The sequence below is a fragment of the Drosophila pseudoobscura genome, chromosome X, assembly GCF_009870125.1.
Source record: "Drosophila pseudoobscura strain MV-25-SWS-2005 chromosome X, UCI_Dpse_MV25, whole genome shotgun sequence".
NCBI classification, from domain to species: Eukaryota; Metazoa; Arthropoda; class Insecta; order Diptera; family Drosophilidae; genus Drosophila; species Drosophila pseudoobscura.
Window position 1 is genome coordinate 47,710,671 of NC_046683.1, and position 20,829 is coordinate 47,731,499.

General features: G+C 44.4%; 1 protein-coding gene across 21 annotated transcripts in view; it reads right to left on the reverse strand.

The window, feature by feature from the left end:
• Positions 1-465: 465 nt before the first annotated feature.
• The window catches only part of mub (poly(rC)-binding protein mub), a 52,642-nt gene continuing 32,278 nt past the window's right edge, over positions 466-20,829 (reverse strand). For 3 of the 21 annotated variants that reach the window (XM_033384262.1, XM_033384261.1, XM_033384260.1), the window contains 8 exons: positions 13,349-13,405; positions 13,172-13,288; positions 12,963-13,056; positions 12,737-12,900; positions 12,536-12,655; positions 9,340-9,480; positions 6,389-6,813; positions 2,032-5,022 (listed from right to left, as the gene is read on the reverse strand). In XM_033384262.1, coding sequence (XP_033240153.1) covers positions 4,377-5,022; positions 6,389-6,813; positions 9,340-9,480; positions 12,536-12,655; positions 12,737-12,900; positions 12,963-13,056; positions 13,172-13,288; positions 13,349-13,405 — 1,764 coding nt within the window. In that variant the 3' untranslated portion in view covers positions 2,032-4,376. Of the gene's footprint in view, positions 1,873-2,031; positions 5,023-6,388; positions 6,814-9,339; positions 9,481-12,535; positions 12,656-12,736; positions 12,901-12,962; positions 13,057-13,171; positions 13,289-13,348; positions 13,406-20,829 lie in introns of those variants that run through there. The other 18 variants (XM_033384276.1, XM_033384267.1, XM_033384266.1 and 15 more) reach the window with 18 other exon arrangements.

Sequence of the window (20,829 nt, forward strand, 5' to 3'; positions counted from 1 at the left end):
ACAGCTAATAAATTAAAATTATACTTTAATTTAAGCATAATTGTAATATAATATGTAAATCCATTGCTCGTTTTTTCCGCGCTCCAGAAAAAAGTCTTTTTAATCGCCGCAAAAGTGCTTAAAAGTTATTATTGTAATTCGAATTGTTCTTTTTCGCTAATTTGTAGGTCTTGTAAATATGGTAGTAGCATTAAGCATTTTCACTAGAAACCGAACGAAAGAAACCATAACAATTTTGGATACAGACTCGTACGAAAGAGGGCCTGGTCTCCCCAGCCTTGGCTAGTTCGCATTGTTTTAAAACTAATTTCGAATGGGGTATATAGGATATAGATGTGGATATAGAAATAGATATAGATATAGATATAGATAGAACGGAACGGAACGAAAGGGAAGGGTGGGGCTGGGCTGGGCTGGGCTGGGGTAGGGTGGGGTGGGGGTGACAACTAGTTAATTAGTCCATAATCGTTTAAAGTGTAGTTTTAGTCGTAATCAATAAACAGAATCAATTTTGCACATCAGTCTAAACATATTCAAAAATCACAAATACAATTTCGATAACAATTACCATAATAGAAATAATAAAAAAAAGATTTATCGTATCAATATATCGCCGTGTCTATATATAATATATATGCATATGTATGTGTGTATACACATCTCTGAACAAACACAAACACAACTAACAAACGCCTCGTCTCGCTGCCGCCTAATTGTAGCGTGTAAAACATACAATATCGTATAATGCCTACTCAAACTGAATCATCGGTTTTCTGCATGCCCGTTTCTTTCGAGTCGATTGTTTGTTGGTCTGTTTGTCTGCTGCTTGTCTCTTTCCTTTCCTTTCATTTCCTCTTCTTTCCGATCCCTTCAATTTATGCTTAATTCTTTCTCTCTCTCTCTGTCGCTCTGTCTCTCTCTCTCTTGTGTTTCCGCTCATTTGCTGCCCCGTTTTTGGTCATGCTCATGCACAATTACTTGTAAATGGCTTAAAATTAACTGCATTCGAAATTGTGGCTTTCCTTAGCTTTCCTTTTCTTTTCTTTGCTTTGCTTTACTTTAATTTCTTATATTTGCTTGCTTCTTGTATTTGCTGTATGCTTCTTGCATGCATTTCGGTTAATTATTTATTTATTTTGTATTCTTGTTTTTTTTTTGTTGGTTTTTTTTGTTTTTTGTTTGATTTGTTGTTTTTAGTTTATTTTGTCTTCATTTTGACTAAGCTTAGAATTAATTGCTGTTCTGTTCTTACTTGTGCGGGGTCGCCGCCGCCCCCCAGGGACGGGGGGGCTGGCTTCCCCGTTCGAAAACGGTTCAACATAAAAGTTCTTGTGTTTGATTTGCCTTTGCATTTAAAACTTAATCAAAAAAATATCGTAATTAATAAGAATCAATGAATAAATATAACGCGTATGTGTGGGTTGGTCTTTCTGTGAGTGTGGTCCGTCTTGGTGTGTAGGTGTGTGTGTGTGTGGGCATAAGTGTGAGTGTGAGTGTATTTAATGTATGATTTTTCCAGACAGTATTCATATAAGAACTGTTCTTTTGTTTCTGATTTTCTCTTGATATATTGCTTATGATTTAACATTTGACGTTTTCCATTCCTTTCCATTCCGCTTGCGGCTGCTGCTCCTGTCCGTTGTTCTCCTCCTGCGATTTCCAATGCCGCTGCCGCTGCCGCCGCCGCTGCTGTTCTTGTTGTTGCTGCTTGATTGCTGGGTTGATTGTTGGTTGGTTGGTTGATTGGTTGGTTGGTTGTTGTTGTTGTTGCATGTTGCTTGTTTCACTTAGTGAATGGGTGTTTTAACAATTGCACTGGGCGCAATGTAGTGATATCCGGGTATGGGCAGACCAGCAGTCTCCATTGATATCCTAGAACGCAGAAGAATAGATTATTTAGTAAGGCTTTGATTCAAGGAATTCCATTTCTGGTTAGGGACACTTCCACAACCCCACCCCCTGCCATTATATATCTGAGAGGAGCTCCCATCTGGACAGACAGACACGCACGCACACACACACACATGTATGTAGTTTTAGTATTCATTTTTCACTTTATTACAAACTCATGTAGTTTCCATCATTGATTTCATTTTGCATATAAATAGATCGAGTTTACTGCGGCCGATCTCCTCCATTGCGAGAACGAGGAGGAGGAGCTGCAGGTAAAGCTTTCTATATATGTATGTATGTATTAGCTATACAGCTGTGTGTCTCTATGTAGGTATATGTTCTTGTAGTAGAAGTCAAGAATTACTATTATTACATTCAAATATAAGGGGAGTTTTCGTGGCGTTCGTGCCGTTCCAATGTCTCTGGACAAACTCTCGTTCTAAATGGTTTTCGTATAAGTAGGTTTGCATATATGTATGTATGTTTTGTATGTTTGTATGTTCGCATGTATGTATGATGTATATGTCTAATTAGGTTTTATATATGTAATTTGGTTATAAAATCGTAAGCCCGCTTAGCTTAAGGTGTTACATATGGTGTGTCCTTTGTGTCTTACGTCTACTGGTAATAATAATAATAATAATTATAATAATATGAAAAAAAAAATCATAAATTTATGGTATACGCTTAACAACTACAGTTATGTCGTGTACATTAAGGGTAGAGAAATTTCAATTTCCAAATACTTTCAACATCATTTTCGACCAATTCAAAAACAGTTTTTTGTTTGTTTTCTTTTTTTTTTTCTTTTTACAAATAATAACAATCGCATAAATACATAAAAAATCAGGGGGATTTCCATTTCGGGAGGGGGGATACGTGGAATAAAAAATATATAGTGGGTAAAACAATTGAAGACTTCAAGTCTAATACATAATAACTTTTTTCTTTCTCATCTTTATCTTTATCTTCAACTTCATCTCCATCTCCATCTTCATTTTCAACTCAATTCTTCTTCAGTTGGCCCTTCTCTGTTCTTTCTCTCTGTGTATTTTGTTCTCTATTCAAATAGTTTGGTTTTTGTACGCTCATTGCGTGGATTGTGTCAATTAGAGCGAATTGGTCCATAAAGGTCGTTGGCCCCGCCTCCCCCCCTCCCGTGCCGAGATTTGGCACCGGCGGCGGGGGCTCAACGAATTGGAATTTTTGTTTTGTTCACTTCTTATAGAAGGTTCTTTAATTTGTTTTTTTTTTCTTTCTTTCTTTCTTTTTTCATTTTTGAGTTCATCTCATTTTTCATATGCTTTCGGCTGCTGCTTCTTGACAAATGGCTTTTGGATCTTTATGCTTACAATCTAGATATAAGTATAGGTATAGGCATGTATATGGATAGGAGTATAGGTATAGGTATAGAGGAATAGGGGTTACATATGCTTTTTGGGGGGGGGAAAATACATTGTGCTTAAAACCTAAAAAGAGTAAAATGGATTATCAGATATTGGAGCGTGTGTTATATGTTACAATATGAATGGCTTGGGCTTGGGGAAAGATTGTTGTGGTGGCGGCTAAATTATGCTCTCGTTTCCTGTTCTCTATCGATATTCGATATTCGATCTAGACTCCGACTAATGTGATCTACTCGGTACTAACTATAAGTATAAGTATATGCTTCGAAGAACTCTACTTGAGATGCGCTAAAATTTGGCAAATTCTATAATGTACGATATATAGTAGGTATGTATATATTAGTTGGATATATCAAAAGGTTTTGGGAAAGGGAAGGGAAGGGTAGGTTAGGGGGCTGGCTGGCTGGCTGGTGTGAAAATCTATAACTCCGTATGAATTGGGTTAACTAGGGTCCTTGGTCACTTGGTCAGTAAATCTTGATTGGGCCACTCACAGATGATGGCTCTGTCCTCCTAAATATTCGATACGCGTAATATTGTTCAAGTGCTTGCTTTCCTTTACTATTCTTTTCTTTTCTTTTGTTTTGTTTTCTTTCTTTTCCGATCGATTAAGTAAATGTACGATATATGGATACTATATAGCTGCCCTAACTGGCGGTTCTATCTTTCTATCTTTCGTTTAGTTAAGTGTTTCGAAAACATTGATAAATATTGCATAAGTCTATCAACTACTCGGATACTGAGGCTTCAACTAGATGTAAAAATTGTCTTGAAATTTCGAATACGAATACGAATACGAATATGAATACGAATGGGGGCGTACCCTATCAATGGGTATGGGTATCTGTGGGTATCTGGTAGCATCGTGTACCCACGCATAACTAAAGCGAATTTATACATTTCTGTTTTTTGTTTCTTCTTGTTCAAGAACCTAAACCCTAAAGCTTTCGCAACGCTATGCAAATTATGCAAAAATCCTACAAAACTAAGCGACTATCAATCGTTGATCGGCCTCTCCCCTCCGCTCCCTCTCCAGGCCTGATCTGGCGGCACCTCGGGGCAGGCATCCGCCTGCTCCTAGTACGGATTAAACTTGTTGCGCTGCTTCTCCGACTCGACTCCGGTCTCGGCCTGGTGCTGCCGGAACCGCGCGTAGTGTCCCTTGCCGCGATTCACGCCGGTCGTCTGCACTGGCGGTCCGCCCGGCGAGCCGCCGTTGTCGTTGCCCAGCGACGTGAGGCTCAGCAGATCGAGGGCGCTGAGGTTGGACAGGGCGCTCAGGGCACCCGGCTTGGTCAGCAGCTGCAGGGCCGAGGCGAGGGGGCTGTTGAGGGCGGCAGCAGCCGCCACCGGATTGATCCCGGCCGCGGTGCCATTGGGGGTTCCGGCACTGCTCTGGTTGCCATTGACGCCGGCATACGAGGCGGAGACGCTGCCATTGCTGCTGATCGAGCTGCTGCTTCCGTTGGCGGCTCCCGTGGGGCTGCCGTTGCTGCCTGCCCCTGCGCCAGCAGCAGCTGCAGCTGCAACCGCTGCCGCTGCCGCTGCTCCTCCTGCGGCGAGGGCCACTGTGGTCAGGGCTCCGTTGGTGCCCGCGGCGGGTGTACCGCCGCCGACGGTGGCTCCAGCTCCTCCGGGCACAGCTCCGGCTCCCACAGCAGCCGCTCCTCCGTTCTGCTGGGCCTGGGCCTGCTCCAGGAGATTGGCCTTCTGCAGCTCAACGCTGTGGATGAGGTTTCGGTTAAGGTAGATAGAAAGAGAGAGAGAAAGAAAGGAACAAATTGGGATATTGTTGGTATTTGTTGCGGTTTTTGGGTGAGAGGTATTTTTCAAAACATTTGGTATTTTTTTTTTCGATTTTGTGGAATTGAGTTGGTTTTTTTTTTCTTTTCTTTTCTTTAATTTTTTTTTTTTTTTTTTTTTTTTTAGTGTTTATGCAAAAGGTTAAGGAGGTTTTGTGTGGAGGAACGGTTCGGAGTTTACGGAGAGAGAGAAAAAGAGAGCTGTTTCAAGGTTTTATTTAATTTTTTTTTTTTTTTGTTTAGTTTGGGGGTTTTTGGTTTTGGTGGGAGAGCGGCGTTCAAATTTTGGATGGTAGGATTAGAAGAACTTAAGTTTTTTTTTGTTTTTTTTTTCTTTTTTTATTGGGAGACATGGACCGAAAGAGTTGGTTTTTTCAGGTTTTTTTTTTTTTGGAGGATGAACTGTGGTTGGGAGGAAATACGGTTCGGTTTTTGATTTTTGAGGGGGGAGAGAGGTTTTTGGAGGATAATTTTTGGAGTTGAACTGCAGTTTGAAGTACCAATTGGATCAGGTCGGTCCAGCATTACGAGAGCGCATGTACCGTTACGTTTTTTTTTTTTTTGTTCTTTTCTGTTGTGTAAAAAGAGTGTGCGATGCGTAGATTGATTCGAGAGAGAGAGAGAGAGCTGGGCTGGTGGCTGGGCCTCATCACGTTTCGACCTTGATCTTGATCCGCTTCCTCTGGCTCTGGCTCTGGCTTTGGCTCTGGCTCTGGCTGTGGGCCTGCTGAACTGTTATATTATACATGGTTTTGTTGTTGGTTGGTAATACTAGATATATATTGTACGAGTATCAGTTATACAGGTGGTTTATACAAATCGTTATGCTAGAAGAAGTTCTGTGGAGATCTATGGATCTGTGGTGGAAGTGCTTGGACATGTGGCTTCGCAGGGCTTACGACTTATAGACTACGACATGTGTGTTGTGGCTTAAGCTATGGTTATGGCTATGCTAACCTTTGACCTCCCCCCTCCCCAACCCTCGACATCCGTCGAAACCCCATTTGAACGAGCCGCCACTCCACGACCGAGAGAGACAGAGAGACAGCGCGAGAGAGAGAGAGTGAGAGAGAGAGAGAGAGAGAGACGGTTGCGTTACCGATGACCGACGACCTCCTTATACCTTATATACTTTTTTGGTCAATTAGCAAATCAATTCGACAAAATTGATGTATTGACACACACACGCACATGAATATAAAGACGAAAATAAAACACAAAGGCACACACAGAGGTAGTACATTACGGTACAGTACAGTACGGTACATAAGGATATGGCGCACTCACCTCATATTGATTAAGTATTGGGCCAGGGCCACCGAATCCGGATTGCCACTAATGGTTATAGTGCGATCGGTATTGCCGCCCTCGCGCTCCTCACAATTGGAGATCCTGATCATGGCGCCGGATATCTGGCGGATTTCGGCAATCTTGGTGCCACCCTTGCCGATAATGCAACCGATCAGATCATTGGACACGGTCATCTCGTGCTGCTGCTGTTGGGCGCGATTGGCGGCGTTGGCTGTACGCAGTTGCGACCCGGCCAGTGCAGCCAGGGCTGCTGGGGCAGAGCCTAGATTAGATTGGAAATCTGCCTGGCCTCTGATCGATGAAGCGCTCAACTCACCTGTGTGGTTGATGCCCCCAGTGCTGGCTGGGTTCATGCCAGCCAGGCCCAGGGCAGCCAGACTGGCCAACGGGTTCTTGGCCACCTGTTTTCGAAACGGGGAGGAGAAGGAACATAGACGAAAGGCATCGATTAGTGAGTGATTCCATTATATGTATTTTTCTTAGTTTTGTTTTTTTTTTAAAGGTTAAATCTTATTCCAGGGGCTTCATTGGTTATAGTGTGTGTAAGTGTGTGTGTGTGTGAGTGTGTGTAGGGTGTATATATATATTCTTGAGGGGGGTGGGGGGGTTCTGTTTCAGGGGGTAGATCGGGTGGCAGGGGGGAGATCACAACACAACGCGCGTACAACTTTCAACAACAGTCAACAGAAGGGAACAAAAAGGGAACAAAGGAAAGTGAAACTGAAATGAAAATGTTTACAGAATAGGAACGAAATGGTAACTGAAACGGTAACTGTAACGGAAACGGCATGGGAACGAAACGGAATAAAGCATTTTCAACAAAACAACAACAGCAACAACAGAATGCAATAAGCAAAAGCAAAAACAGGATAGTAATCATCATCTGGGACTCTTTTTGTTTGTACAATTCGTATATTTCTCTTTATACATCAGTTTGTGTGTGTGTCTGTGTGTGTGTGTGTGTGTCTGTGTGTGTGTGTGTGTATGCGTGAGGTATGTAGGTGTATGTAAGTGTTTTCGTAGTAGTAGGGTTCATTGGAATAATGTTTCTCTACTACACAAGAATTTACAAGAATTTAGCTTTACAAAATTTAAGGTTACTTAGAGAGACAGAGAGAGAGAGAGAAATGGTTGGATAGCAACTATGTTCAGACATTTATTGGATATACAATGGATGGAACACCTCGTACATATGTGTGGTAGGACTGTATGTAAATGGGAATGGGGATGCCTCGCCTTGAGACCTATACTATTTATATATTCCACAATCTCTGGTTGTAATTTCATTTTTGTACATTTCCCCTGGATCTGGAGCATATTTCAATGCATCCTCAACATCTGCTATGCATGGGGGATTTTTTCTCTTTTTTTCTCTTCTTGTTTTTTTTTTCCACCACTGACACCTACAGCAAATAACATATACATATGTAGCCTGCACACAACACACTCAAAGAGAGAGAGAGAGAGTGAGAGAGGAGGAGACCTGCTATATAAAGCTTTCCACACGACACACGGTGTGGCAGGATGGAGGGTGCAGGGTGCAGGGTGCAGGGCTAGGGGCTACGCTAGGATATGCACGCGCTTTATAAATTAATCAAATCAAATGCGAACACTTGCGAATAACTTTCGAATAAATGCATCCAAAAGCAGCTCTCAAATCGAGACAGAGAGAGAACGAGCGAGATGGGGGGCTGGTGCTGGGGGTGGCTTGGAAAACTAGAACTAAGAGAAAATCTCATATAAATCATACAATATTGAAATTGCATTGTGCGGAGGGGATGGTGCACGGTGCACGGTGCACGGTGCATGGTGCATGGCTATGTCTGTGTGTCTCTGTGTGTGTGTGTGTGTGTGTGTCAGAGCTTAGAAAACTTGAACTGAAATATTTATCAAAATGCAATACGAAATTCAACTCAAAAAAAGAAACAAAAAAAAAACATGCGCCATGGAAATATTTTATGACCCAAAAATGAATTGCAACTCAATAAAAAAGTTTAGTGCGAGATCCACAACGGGACGGGGTGGGTGGACGGGGGGTGGATGGGGTCTCTACCAACAATGGATTATCTGCCAGAAAACTGTCATAAAAACTTGTGTGTTGGTGTGCGTGTGTTTATTAACAAACATTTGCGACAACACACACACACACACAGACACAGAGAGAGGCAAAAACAAGTTGAAACATTTCAAAAAAACTACAAGAAACTTGAAAGGGCTGAAGGAGGCAGGAGACAGGAGAGGGGAGAGCCCCGAGGAGTGGAGTGGAAAAAAGGGGTTAACGACAGTAAAAATGCATTTGTTGATGACTTTTGGGGGAATGGGTGACGACGATTCTGTAGTATGGGGGCCATGTCCCCCAGAGTTGCCTGATTTTTAGTGCCGCTCTTGTCGCTGCTGCTGGCCATTGGCAACATTGTGGCAACGGACACGAGACACACGAGACACACGAGGCACACGGGACACACGGGACACTCGTGGGCTGGCCCCAAATGCTAATGTTATTGAAATGCGCCGCTACGCTACTGGGGGGATCATAAAAGAAGTGCCAAAGGTAGTAAAGATGGTACACAACACACAAACTACTGACGGGGGGTGGTGGAGCGGGGCGGGGTGTTGGCGAGGGGTACAATATACAACTATCTAGGGATTCATACAGTGTGGGGATTTCTTATACAGGCAGGCAGGCAGGGGGGCATTGGGTACAGGTACAGCGGTACAGCAACATCATGCTCTGTCTGGCGGTGGGGCGGAGGGGCTAGGGGGGGCTTAGGGGCTTAGGGGGGTGTTCGTTCGATTATATAGTAGTTTGTTTCTTTGATAGAGTTGTTTGGAGTTGGAATTGGAGATTTCTTTTTGTTGGTTGGTTGGCAGTTCTTGAACCGTTTCGGATTTCGGATTTCGGAGGAGGATGATATCTAAAAACTCACATCGGGCATTTGCTGTAGGTGATGGTGGTGTGCTGGTACCGCTCCTTGTAAATGTGCCCCCTTTAATAAAGGATCCGCTAAGCCTGAAATACCAGCATGTAGGCCGCCGGTAGCCAGGGCAAGTGGAAATACTGGACAGGTCTACGTTTTATTGTTGTATTTTTTTCATTTGTATTTGTGTGTGTGTGTGTTGGTGTGTGTGTGTGTGTGTGTGTGTGTGTGCATTTATTTAGTTTTGTTCGTTCGGTTGAAAAACATTTTGCCAAAGAAGAAGAAAGAAAAGTAGAAAGAACGAAAGTTGTATACCACAAATAAATGCATTGGAACAAGTTGATTATTAAATCTTAACTTTTGTAGTTGCTATTTTGCTATGGAGAGATGTTTAAAAGCTTATCAAATACGTATACGATTTATCGCTGGAGAAATTCGGAAAAAGCTTTCGAAACGTGTGTACTTGTGTGTGTGTGTGTGAGTACTTGTGTGTGTGTGTGTCTGTGTATTTGGGCAGAGATCGAGAGGGCGGGCTTCAACAGAATAAATGATATTTTGGAGCGGACGGAGGGGTTAGGGTATAAAAACAATAACAAATGACGACCAAGAGATAGGAGATTCCAGGGGTATTCCAAGGGGGGGGTGGATGGGTGTCAAATACCATGAGGCATGAACGAGATTCAACAACAAATGTGGGACTAATGCCGACAGGTTAGCGGAGAGGTTGAGAGTACATTTCGGGTACAGTTTAGGCATTTTTCTGGCCTTTTACAACACTGTTTCTTTGGCTTCCACTGGGGGGACAACTATGGGACGTCGCTTTAGGCCAACAAAATGGTAAACCAACACCGACAACAGGACCAGGGAGAGACACAGATTGAGCAAGAGAGAGAGAGAGAGAGAGAGAGCAAGAGAGCGAGAGAGAGAGAGCGAATGGTTGGAGAGAAATAAATGGGTTCTACATAAAACTTGTTCTTTTTTTGATTTATTACATTCCTGGATGTTAATTGAATTGGATTTGACAACAAGAAAACTTTTTGATTCTGTTTTTAGTTGTGGGAAAAAGTTTTTACTGGGCTGTCGAGTGGAGGGACCGTGGACCGTGGACAGGACTGTACTGAACGGAACGGAACGCAACGCAACAGAATGGAATGGAATGGCACAGAACTGTACTCTATGGAAGGGTGGCCGGCTCTGTGGTTGTACTAGAAATAGTTTTTACTGTTGTTTCGGAGCACAAAATTGAATTGCGGGATTTTTTAACAGAGTTATGAACAATACTTATTGATACGGAGAGAGTGGAGAGTGGAGACTGGAGCGAGAGAGACAGTGAGAGATGTGAGAGGAGGGCTCGGGCAGGACGATATTTGAACAGTATGTTATTGTTGTTGCTAATGGATATTGGCATTTGCTGTATGCATAGAGACGAGTGTACTCTGGTATTCGATGGATGGTTACATTTGGCAGGACGAAATTCATCTAAAAAAAGGCTGGACTGGACAGGACTGGACTGGACTGGACTGGACTGCTTTCGTTGTGTGTTGTGTTTTTTTGGTCAAAGGAAATGCCTGTAGAACACAGAAAATCATGAGATCGATTGAACGCAGGAGAGAGTTTGGGGTTCTTATTATTAATTCATTTATTTATTTATGTTTTCTGGCACTCGATAGAGAGAGAGAGAGAGGGTGGGAAATTCTGATATTCGTTGTCGTTTGTTGTTGTTGTGTGGATTAATTGGATATATATATGATAGATAGATATAGATAGTTTTTGAGTGATAGATAGATAGAGGTGGTTGGTGGTTTGGTTTTGGTTTTGGTGTTGGACTAGTGTAGTTTTTGAACATACTTCTCCACACACGCTGCCAGCGAGCCCTCGTCAGAACAGAACTTAGAGACACACACAGATAGAGAGAGAAGAAGAAGAGAGAGAGACGGGCAGAGGCAGAGGCAGAGACAGAGACAGAGACAGTTGGAGGAGAGAGCCGAGACAGAGATGTTACAGAGAGATTCACAGATTCAGAGAGAGAGAGGGAGAGGGAAGCCCCCGCTCCCCGAGAGCCTTTTCTTTCTTTCTTTCACACAAAACTCACTCCGCGCCTCGGCTCGACTCGACTCGACTCGTGCCTTGCCTTGCCTTCGGACAAAGCCTCCTCCCCCGTTACTTTTTCTCAGATATTGGGGATTTTTCTGACTATTTCCCACACGACGACGACCGACTCTCGAAGTGAGACAGAGACAGATGCTGAGATTGAGAGAGCCTCAGAGAGCGGCTCACTCGTTCGCTCTTTTAACCTGAGAGAAGAGAGTGCAAAAGAAACTAAAAACAAAACGAAAAAGATACATATTTTAAAGTTTATTTCAAAAAATTTGATTTTCGTTAAGTTTAATTTGTCGTTGAGTCTGGATGGCTGTAAAATCGGTTAGCACATTAGTTCATTTGATCGTGGTGGGGTCCGGGGACCTGGTCTGGACTTGGACTTGGATATAAAGTAGATGTAGAACACATAATCTCCTGGGGGGGAGGCGTGGGGGGGTGGCTTGGGGTAAACAACGGTGGCTGGAGGGTTAAGAGGGCGATCAAAAATGGGACACACACGTCGGGTCGGTTCGGATCGGTTCGGTTTGGTTTGGTTCGGTTTGGTTCGGTTTGGTTCGGGGATTCTTCTCCAGAGGGAGACAGACAGAGAGAGAGAGAAAGAGAGAGAGATTCTTCAAGTAGAGAGAGAGAGACAGACAGAGAAAGAGAGTTTGTAGAGGAGGTTTGCAAAATCATAAACGTTTCGGTGGGGGGATTTCTACAGAGTGACGAGCATTGGGGGGAGAGTGAGAAAAGTGAGAGACAGAGAGAAAACTAAAGAGTTATTAAGAGGCAAATAGAACACAAAGATTGTTTGCTTGTATGTGTGTGTGTGTGTGTATGTGTAGACGCGCAGAAACCAAAAAAGAGAGAGAGAGAGAGAGACAGTTTCGGGGGTGGGTTGGTTTAGGGGTCTCTAGATACAAATTTGTCTTAGCTGGGGGCTCAAGGGTCTGGGGGCCTGGGGCTCGGTTACGACAGAAAGAGAGATAGAGAGAGAGAGAGAGCGAGACAGAGAGATAGATAGATAGCTGGCGATAGAGTGAGAGAGTACACAACACTGTTCACTGTCTAACAACACTGTTTTTTGTGTGCTTCGGTGTTGTGTAGCGCCAGGAAGACATACCTCTTGTGTGGGCACTGCATAGTTGCCTTGAATAGTAAAGGCCTGTCCATTGGCCAGTATAACAGGGCCAGTTACTTGCGGTTTTGGTCGATACGGTATGGTGGCACCGCGTGGCGGGGACTGTCAATGGAGGAAAGGAAACCATAATTAGTTAGAGAGTGCAGCTCGGAAGAAGAGGAGAGTAGAGGAGAGGGTACCCACCTCCAACATGACAAGACAAATCTGATAGATGCACTGGGTGATCTGCTCGGCACTGCCACTCAATGTAACCGCTCGCTCTGTGGAGTTGGGCAGCATTTCGCTGGCCACCTGTATGGAGCAGCCGGTAGTCTGGCGTATTTCCTTGATCTTTGAGCCACTTTTGCCTGTTCGAATCAAAGTCAAGCGATTAAGATAACGATTTCTTTGGCTAGATGGATTCACTTACCAATTAACGATCCACATTGACTGGCGGGCACAATCAATCGTATGGGTATTTGAGTTTTGCCAATTTTGCCTGCATCATTGAACTGCGAGCACCACTAAAACGGGTCAGAAGTTAGTAATGTGAAAGGACTCCCTGGGACTTGATGGGACACCAGGTAGAGTGTTTGTCCCCCCGTCCCCACCGGCCTGTCGGTTTTAGCGCACACATACCTCTTCGAATTTCTTGGTGATGAGCGTAAATGCCGAAAAGATTGCATTAGTTGTACCAGACACAGTCACAATACGTTCCGGGCACGACCCATCCGATATATTAATTTTGGCACCAGACTGTGGACGGAGATGGAAATGCAATGAGTTATGGCCTCCGATATCTTGGGATCTACTCACCTCTTCACGAAATCTGTTGACAATTTCACCCTTTTTACCAATAATACTACCAACTTCCTGCAAAGAAACAAAACAAATGGCGGAAGCATGTAGTAGAATATCTTTTAAATTAAGTTTACCTCCCCTTACAGATACTGCAGATGCAGATACATTCAAAAGCACTTTATTGTGTCTCTGGTTTTTTTTTCGTTTCGTTTCTTTCACTGCCACTGCCACTGTCAGCGATGCTCAAATTTGATTAAATATTAAGTGATATTATGCCAGAGCATGCACAAAGGAAGGCACATACCCGCCCGTACACCCCTCCACCCCGTCCGCCCCTCCACTCATGTGAGTGTGTAACTACTTTTGCATATTTAATTGCCACAAAAAGCAATCCCCACTCCCACAGAAAAAAAAACCCAAACTCGATCCCATTTCCCTTTCAGTCAGTCAGGCTGTCGGTCTGTCTGTCTGTCTGTGGCAGTGGCAGTGTCCGCGGACTGGGGACTGGACTGTGTGTCGCACAGCAGAGCACATAATGAAATTTGCGGCAAGCGCATTTAACGCGTTTTAATTGATTGTAAATATCTGCACTGACTGCCCCGGCTCTCGTAACCAGAAACCCGAGTGCCGCACTGGAAAAGTCGAGTGGCAACAATAGAGCCCTCCCTCCCCCCTCCCTCCTTTGGGTATCAATAAATCAATCATTTTTAATAAGCAGTATTACTGTACATCAATCGTAATGTGGCGTGGTCCACGGCAACATGGCAGTTGACAGATATCAAAAGTGGTTTCCACTTACACCCAACAGAGGGACACCGCGGCAGAGTGCCGGGAAAGAGTGCAAAGCCGAGAGTGCAAAAGCAAAATACACGACTTCCATGGCGCCAAAGTGCAGAATATTTGGGAAGAGATGAAAAGGAAAAAAGTCTGCACGATCGCGAATCCCATAGCAAATAAATACACCGCGACCGAGTATGCAAAAACAAAATACGCACAGTGTGCGTGAAGGAAGGGGGCTAAACGCTGCTCGACTCCAGTCTAGGGAGTCCCCAAAGCGAGAGCCACTAGGATAGGATCGACTATATATAGAAGGAAGCTTTCTTGACTTTCTTGAAGCTTCCCTTCCGCCCTTCCTTAACCTTTAACCCATCTAAACCCCATCTATCTCCCTATGTCTTGGGACTGGGACCGGCATATACTCTCCTCTCGCCATCCAGCTAGGTGGAGCTGCCTTCAATCTACGGCTAACAAATTGAACATTTGAGTAAACTTTTGGGCTTTCGTTGGCCGATTTGTCGAAATGTTTCAACATCTCTGGGACCGTGGCCAATATTGATTGCCATGCTAGAACGATGCGATGTTCTGGCCATAAACCATCGCGGCAACCTTCACAGAAACACCAACCAAAGTGCAGCAGTCCATTGTGCTAGTACGTTGTATTATGTACGAGTATTATGTACAATATCTGTTGGCTTTTTGTTGGTTTTTTTTTTTCGGCTCATCTATGGGCAGTTTGCCAGACAAAATGCAGCGAGAACCGGGCAACTGGGGAAGACAATGTGCGAGGGAAATTAGTTGTCTCCTCCCTTCCTCTGGCATTATCCCAATTCTTGTGCGCCTTTTCGACAAAATATTTATGCCCATGCCATGGATATTTATTGTACACAAATGTCAGAGCGAATTGGCATAATTATTGGCGCAATTATCGTTGAAAGCAGAACGAACGAGGCCCAGCCCCAGCCCCAGCACGCTCTCTCAGTCGCCGATGCGTTTTTACGCCTGTCTGCACTCGCGGACAAATTTCGATGGTCCGATGTTGTGTGTAATTTATAGGACAAGTTTGCTGCCCCCACACCCCATCCCCCACTCCCCATTCTACACATATCTGTGGCCTAGAGACTCCTTCATCTTTTGCTTGATGCCTGCCCGCGTGGCCATCATCAGCGGTTCGCGGTTTGCCTCATCATCATTAATAATGTGCCCAAAGCCGGTGCGTGGCAGTGTAACTTCCCCTCTCTACCCTCTCCACCCTGTCCCCTGCCCCCTCCCATATACATTCAATTATCCCCGCTCCATGGCCAGTGCCAGTCCGAGTCCGAGTCCGAGTCCCAGTTCCGTTCTGAAGTTTACGCAATTTGCATAAATCGGATCCGCCTGACATCGTTTGGCCTCTCTCCCCCTCTCTCGGATGGTGAAATTTTCGGTGACTTTCGCCCGCCGGAAAGCCACTGCTTGCCATTTTCCTGGCCAACAATTAAATGCCTTACATTCTCGAATGCATTGTACAATTTTGTATTTTGCATTTTGCATTTTGAATTTTCGAATGTTTTGCAATTTCCAAAAATCACTTTGTGGTCAGAGTCGGAGGCTGTGAAGCATTTTGGTCAGCCTTTTGTTGAATGTTTTTGGCTTGTGCTTACAGCTGGGATTCGGATTCGGACTCGAATACCGATTGGGAATCGATTTGGTCGGCGGGTGGGGAGCTTTTCGTGCTTAAAATATGCATGGGAAAAGTTGACATTCCGCCCACACGCACACACGGAGCCAGGGGGGGAAGGGGGGTGGTGGGGGGAGAGCCAAAACTGTTTGAAAATGCAGGTTGGCATTGGGCTTTCCATGTGGTCCAGAGTCCGAAGCCCAGTCCCAGTCCTAGCCCCTGTCCTAGTCCCCGTCCTAGCCCCCTTCCCAGTCCTCGTCCACCTAATAGTCCCCGTCCTAGTCCCCTTCCCAGTCCCCTTCCCGAATAGGGAATAAGTTCTCGTTTTTCCCATTTTGCATTCCATTTTTATTGATTTTGTCGGGGGAGATTCTGAGATTAGGGGCCAAGCGGCTTTTGGGTCCCCAGTTAACACCCGAGGTCCATTGTGTTTTCGATCTTAAGCCTTGACTAAATGGGGCTTAAAGGTTGTAGAGGACCGCCGCACCCCCGCCCACTCAGTTAACACAATACAAAATTACCCATAAGCGAGCGGCTTTGTTGGGGAAGGAATGTTCTACCAATTGAAAAGAGAAAATCATTGGCTGCCCGTGGAATGGAGGTATTAATAGCTACTGGAACCACTTTCTCCCTAGATCTAGATGGATAGACCCTTTGAAACCTTTTCGAATCATACCATTAGCCAATCATTATAAATAGATGAGCATCAACAGCCGTCACATCTCTCGCCCCCCATAATGATCCCAAGTATTCCCCCATCTAATGATTTTTTCCCACACAATTTCCAGTCAAACGCAAAATTTTGATGGCTCCATTTATCACTTTGGGGGCTTTTGACAAACCATAACAGGAAAGGCATTAAAGCCAAGGCCCACAAGAATGGACAACGAACGCTAATTGTGGAGGCCACAAAAGAAACGGCCAGAACCAGAGACGGGGGCAGTGGCTGGGAGGGGGCCACGAGAGATACGAGTAGTTTTTGGTGTTAGTGGAGCAGACATTAAAGAAGAAGCAGAAAGAACGCAAAGAAAGGGGCAAAGAATGGAGGAAACAAATGGCAAGCAAACGGCTTTCGGACTTTGACTCGAGACGAAAGACAGTCCCGTGGAGCATGACTCGTTTTTCACAGATTTTTCTTGATTTTTGTTGTTGTTTTTTGTTGTTTGTAATGTTTTTAATGTGTGGCGGCGTTGAAAATTGTACGAAAATAAATAAATTGCAGCAACAATGAACAAACAACAGCAGCAGCCACCGCAATCTCTGACGGCAATTGCAAAACCGTGAGAACCATTTATGGGAGCTGCCGCATGTTGCAAAGGAAAAATGCAAGAAAAACTTGCAACAAATGTTGGAAAATCCACAAAATGTGACAAAAGAGGGGCTAGTCGGAGGGGGGGAGGAGGGAGCAGAGCAGACACATATGGCCTGCTGTGGCACACATGTGCGGCTGGCTCTGGCTCTGGCTTTGGCTCCTCCTGCACCTCCTTCATCCCCTCCCCCCCAAACTCTATCCGATAAATCATGGAGCGCATTTTGTCGTCCAGCACATATATTTTTTTTCGCTGTTTCTGCTATTTCTGCTCCTGGCAGCCGCAACGAAAACAAAACAGCAAAAAAAAATAAAATAAAAATTGTACAATTAAATAATTTACAATTTTCCAGGGCCGAATGCTGGAGGGTCAGCAGAGGATACAGACAGCTAGTGGGAAATTTTTAATTAAATTAAATAATAACAGAAACAGGAGGAAGGCAGGAGGCAGGCAGGAGGCAGGCAGGGGGCAGGCAGGAGAACACTCAACATTTTTGTTGTTGAAAGGGAAACCGTCAACAGGCGGGTGACGGGGTGGGGGCTGGATAATACCCTGAATACTGGATGGTTCTTTATATACAAATCGAAGCTTGAGCTGTCGTCGTCCCCCCCCCCCCCCCTCCCCGTTGGAGTTGCACAACAAAAAGTGCTGCTGCTCTCCATTTGAAAAATAGTTAAATTAGTAAGAAATTAGACAAGTGCTTGGGAAATGTGGCAGACAGTGATGAAAATTCGCATAAAGGTGCCTGCCACCCCTCTCTGTCGCTGCGGCATGCCACCCCCCCCCCCCCCCCCCCCACGCCTGTCTCCTCTGTTGCAGTCGTCGTGCAATTTCACTAATTAAAAATGCATGATTCAAAAATACAACACCAACAACAATTGCAATTGCAATGGCAACAAATATCTGTATGTGTGTCTGCCACGGACAATTCTGGGCGAGAGAGCAACCCACATTTTCGGTTTCGTTTCTTTTGAATGCAATTTGCGGATGGCTGCCAAGAAAAACAAACGGAACAAACGGAGCAAAAAGGTGCAATATGCAACAACAAAAAAATAAAAAAGCAAAACAAAACAAATACAAAAAAAAAAGAAAAAATAAAGAAAAAGGTGTTTTTTCCACATTGTCGCTGCACTCCATCTACTGCATGTTTTTGTTGTTTCTTTCTTCTATTTCTATTTCATTTTTATTGTTTTATTTTTTGTGTTCTTTTGTACATATATATTTTTCCATAAATTAATTAACTGCATCACGACTTTGCCTCTGACTCAGGCTCCATGGCACCGCCTCTGTGCCTCCGTGCCACCGTGTGTCTCCGTCTCCGATTTCGATTCCGAGTGACTGTGACTTTCACAGAGAACTGCAACAATTGCACTCGGGGGCCTAATGAGCCAAAGTTAATTAGAGAGACGCAGAAATATCACAAAATACTTGAAAAACAATGGAAACTCTGGCAGCGAGTGCCCTTGACATGCACCCCCCCCCACCCCCCGTACGAAGGGAGGGATCCTCCACACTCCTCTGTCTGGCGCGGTTCTTTGTCTCTTCTGTATCTGTATCTATACATCTCCATCTGGCTTGGAGATTTATTTTGGTTTATCCCCCTCTCGTTCGTTAAATAATTGCAACATTGATTGGCTTGAGGATTTACGAGTGGCTGAGTGGCTGGGTGGCTGAGTGAGTGGGCGATGGGCCTCTGCTGATCCACGAATCATTTGCCAGATAGGACTGGTTTGGCAATCATGGCTTAAAGGTTTCCTCAGCAATTAAATATTGTGCAATGTTCTGCGAAATTCTATGACGATCCGCAGTATATTTATTGCAATAAATATAGATCTATAGATAGATCTCAGCCTAAATCCTATCATAGCCCTATAGACTCGGGTCTTGCACCGACTCCCCGTTCCCATCTCTAACTCTCTGAAATTCTATTAAAATACAATGTGCATATAGGAAATTTCCCAAACATGTTCTCTTCTTCTCAATACGAGTACTCAATAATTATTCGATTGCATTCTTTGATAAATCTCTATAAATCCCAGCTTCAGTGTCTCTCCCCCAACCTATCCCAACTATCTCCCCCTCTGGCTCCCCTCCCCTGTCTCCTCCGCTCAGTAATTACCCAACCACCCGAACCTACCCCAAAGTCTAGTCTCGCAATTAAATAAACACAATCCCAATGCGGATATACCCGCAATGAGTCGCCCTCCCATCTTCGATCTGCCATCTCTCGGCCGATTTCTGTATAATCGGGCAAATCGGTTGACATTATTTCGCTGCTGTTGGCTTTTATTTATTCTCCATTTTTATTTTTTCCTGTTTTGCCACTTGATTTGCATTGCGCCTCAAATTTATTCACATCTCAAATACGAGACGCCGCACAAACGGCGCGGCGCGGCGGGGGGGTGCCCGTTCGAAAAAGGCCGCATAAATCATGCTAATCTATAACTATCGATCAAAAAAATGAAGGGGAGAGAATTTATTGCCCGAATCCTTGAGCACCACTCAAGGCACAAGAAAGAAAAATCAAAATCAGAAATGAAGAAAATCTCGGGAGAAAATGTGCAGGGAATATTTACAAAATGTTCATTAATACATACTCGTACATACATACATATATACATATGTATATACATATGTATATGTATATTTAGTTTATTTCTTGTGCGCAATTATTCATGGGGTTGGGGGTCTCTACGATCGGTCAAATACAGTAGAGAGGGATTTACCAGGTACAGCTCTCGCCTGCCCCTGCCCCTCCCCCTGCCCCCTCTTCTAATCTGATTTCAGATGTTGGCTTTTTCTTTGTCAACTCGCACTGTTTTGGCCCACTGGGCTGTCTGGCTTCTATTTTCGCCATAAATTGTCGCGTCTGGGGGGCATATTTCTCTGCCTTTTTGCCAATTTTTGGCTACACATCATGTAAAGTGTTCAACGAAAACCCCCCCTCCCCACCCTCCCCCCCTTCCATAGCCTACCCGCTTTGGATGCGATAGATGCACTGGTCTGTCGCCTTATCTTGTGCTGCTGCACCTGTCGCCTCTTTTAGACGCCGCATAAAAATAAAAATAAAAATCAAGCCAGAAAATGTATAATTAAATCGATGCCTGCCGACTGCCTGGGCACATCGAAATCTGGCTGGGAATCGGCTTTACAGCATTTCAGCTTTTCGGCTTTTCGGCTTTCGGCTTTAGCGGTAAATGGAGAATAAGGCTAAAAAGATAAATGACAGCTCCAGCACGTGCCCAGAGCCAGAGCCAGAGCCAGCGCCTCCTCTTCGCTTCACCTCTCTTTCCCTCTCTCTCTCTCTCTCTAATGTACACATCTCAAGTGGCAGGGGTCTCCATCGCTCGTCTCGACTCGTCTCGTCTCGACGCGATCCGCTTTGAATTTGCGTGACAGCTTTTTTCAGTATTGTTTTTGTTGCTGCTGAATAATAGTTTTTAATGGCTGTTGACTGTTATTAAATAAATAAGCAGCTATTTAGTGTCGGTTTTTGTCCCCCCCCCTCCGCTTTGTGGTGGCTTTTGTTTAGCCCAGCTTTTAGCTTGAATGCTTTCGTGTCTATGAATCAGTGTCCCCGCCCACCGCCCGAGCAGCAGTAGCTTCAGTTTAATCGGAAAACGATACATTAACCAGCCAGCCGGCCGGAGATATCATTATTATTAGTAATACTATACCCACAGCCGAGCAGGTGACATCCCCAAGGGGTATAGGCCACTCCCCCGGCCCTAGGGCCTGTTTCAAATACG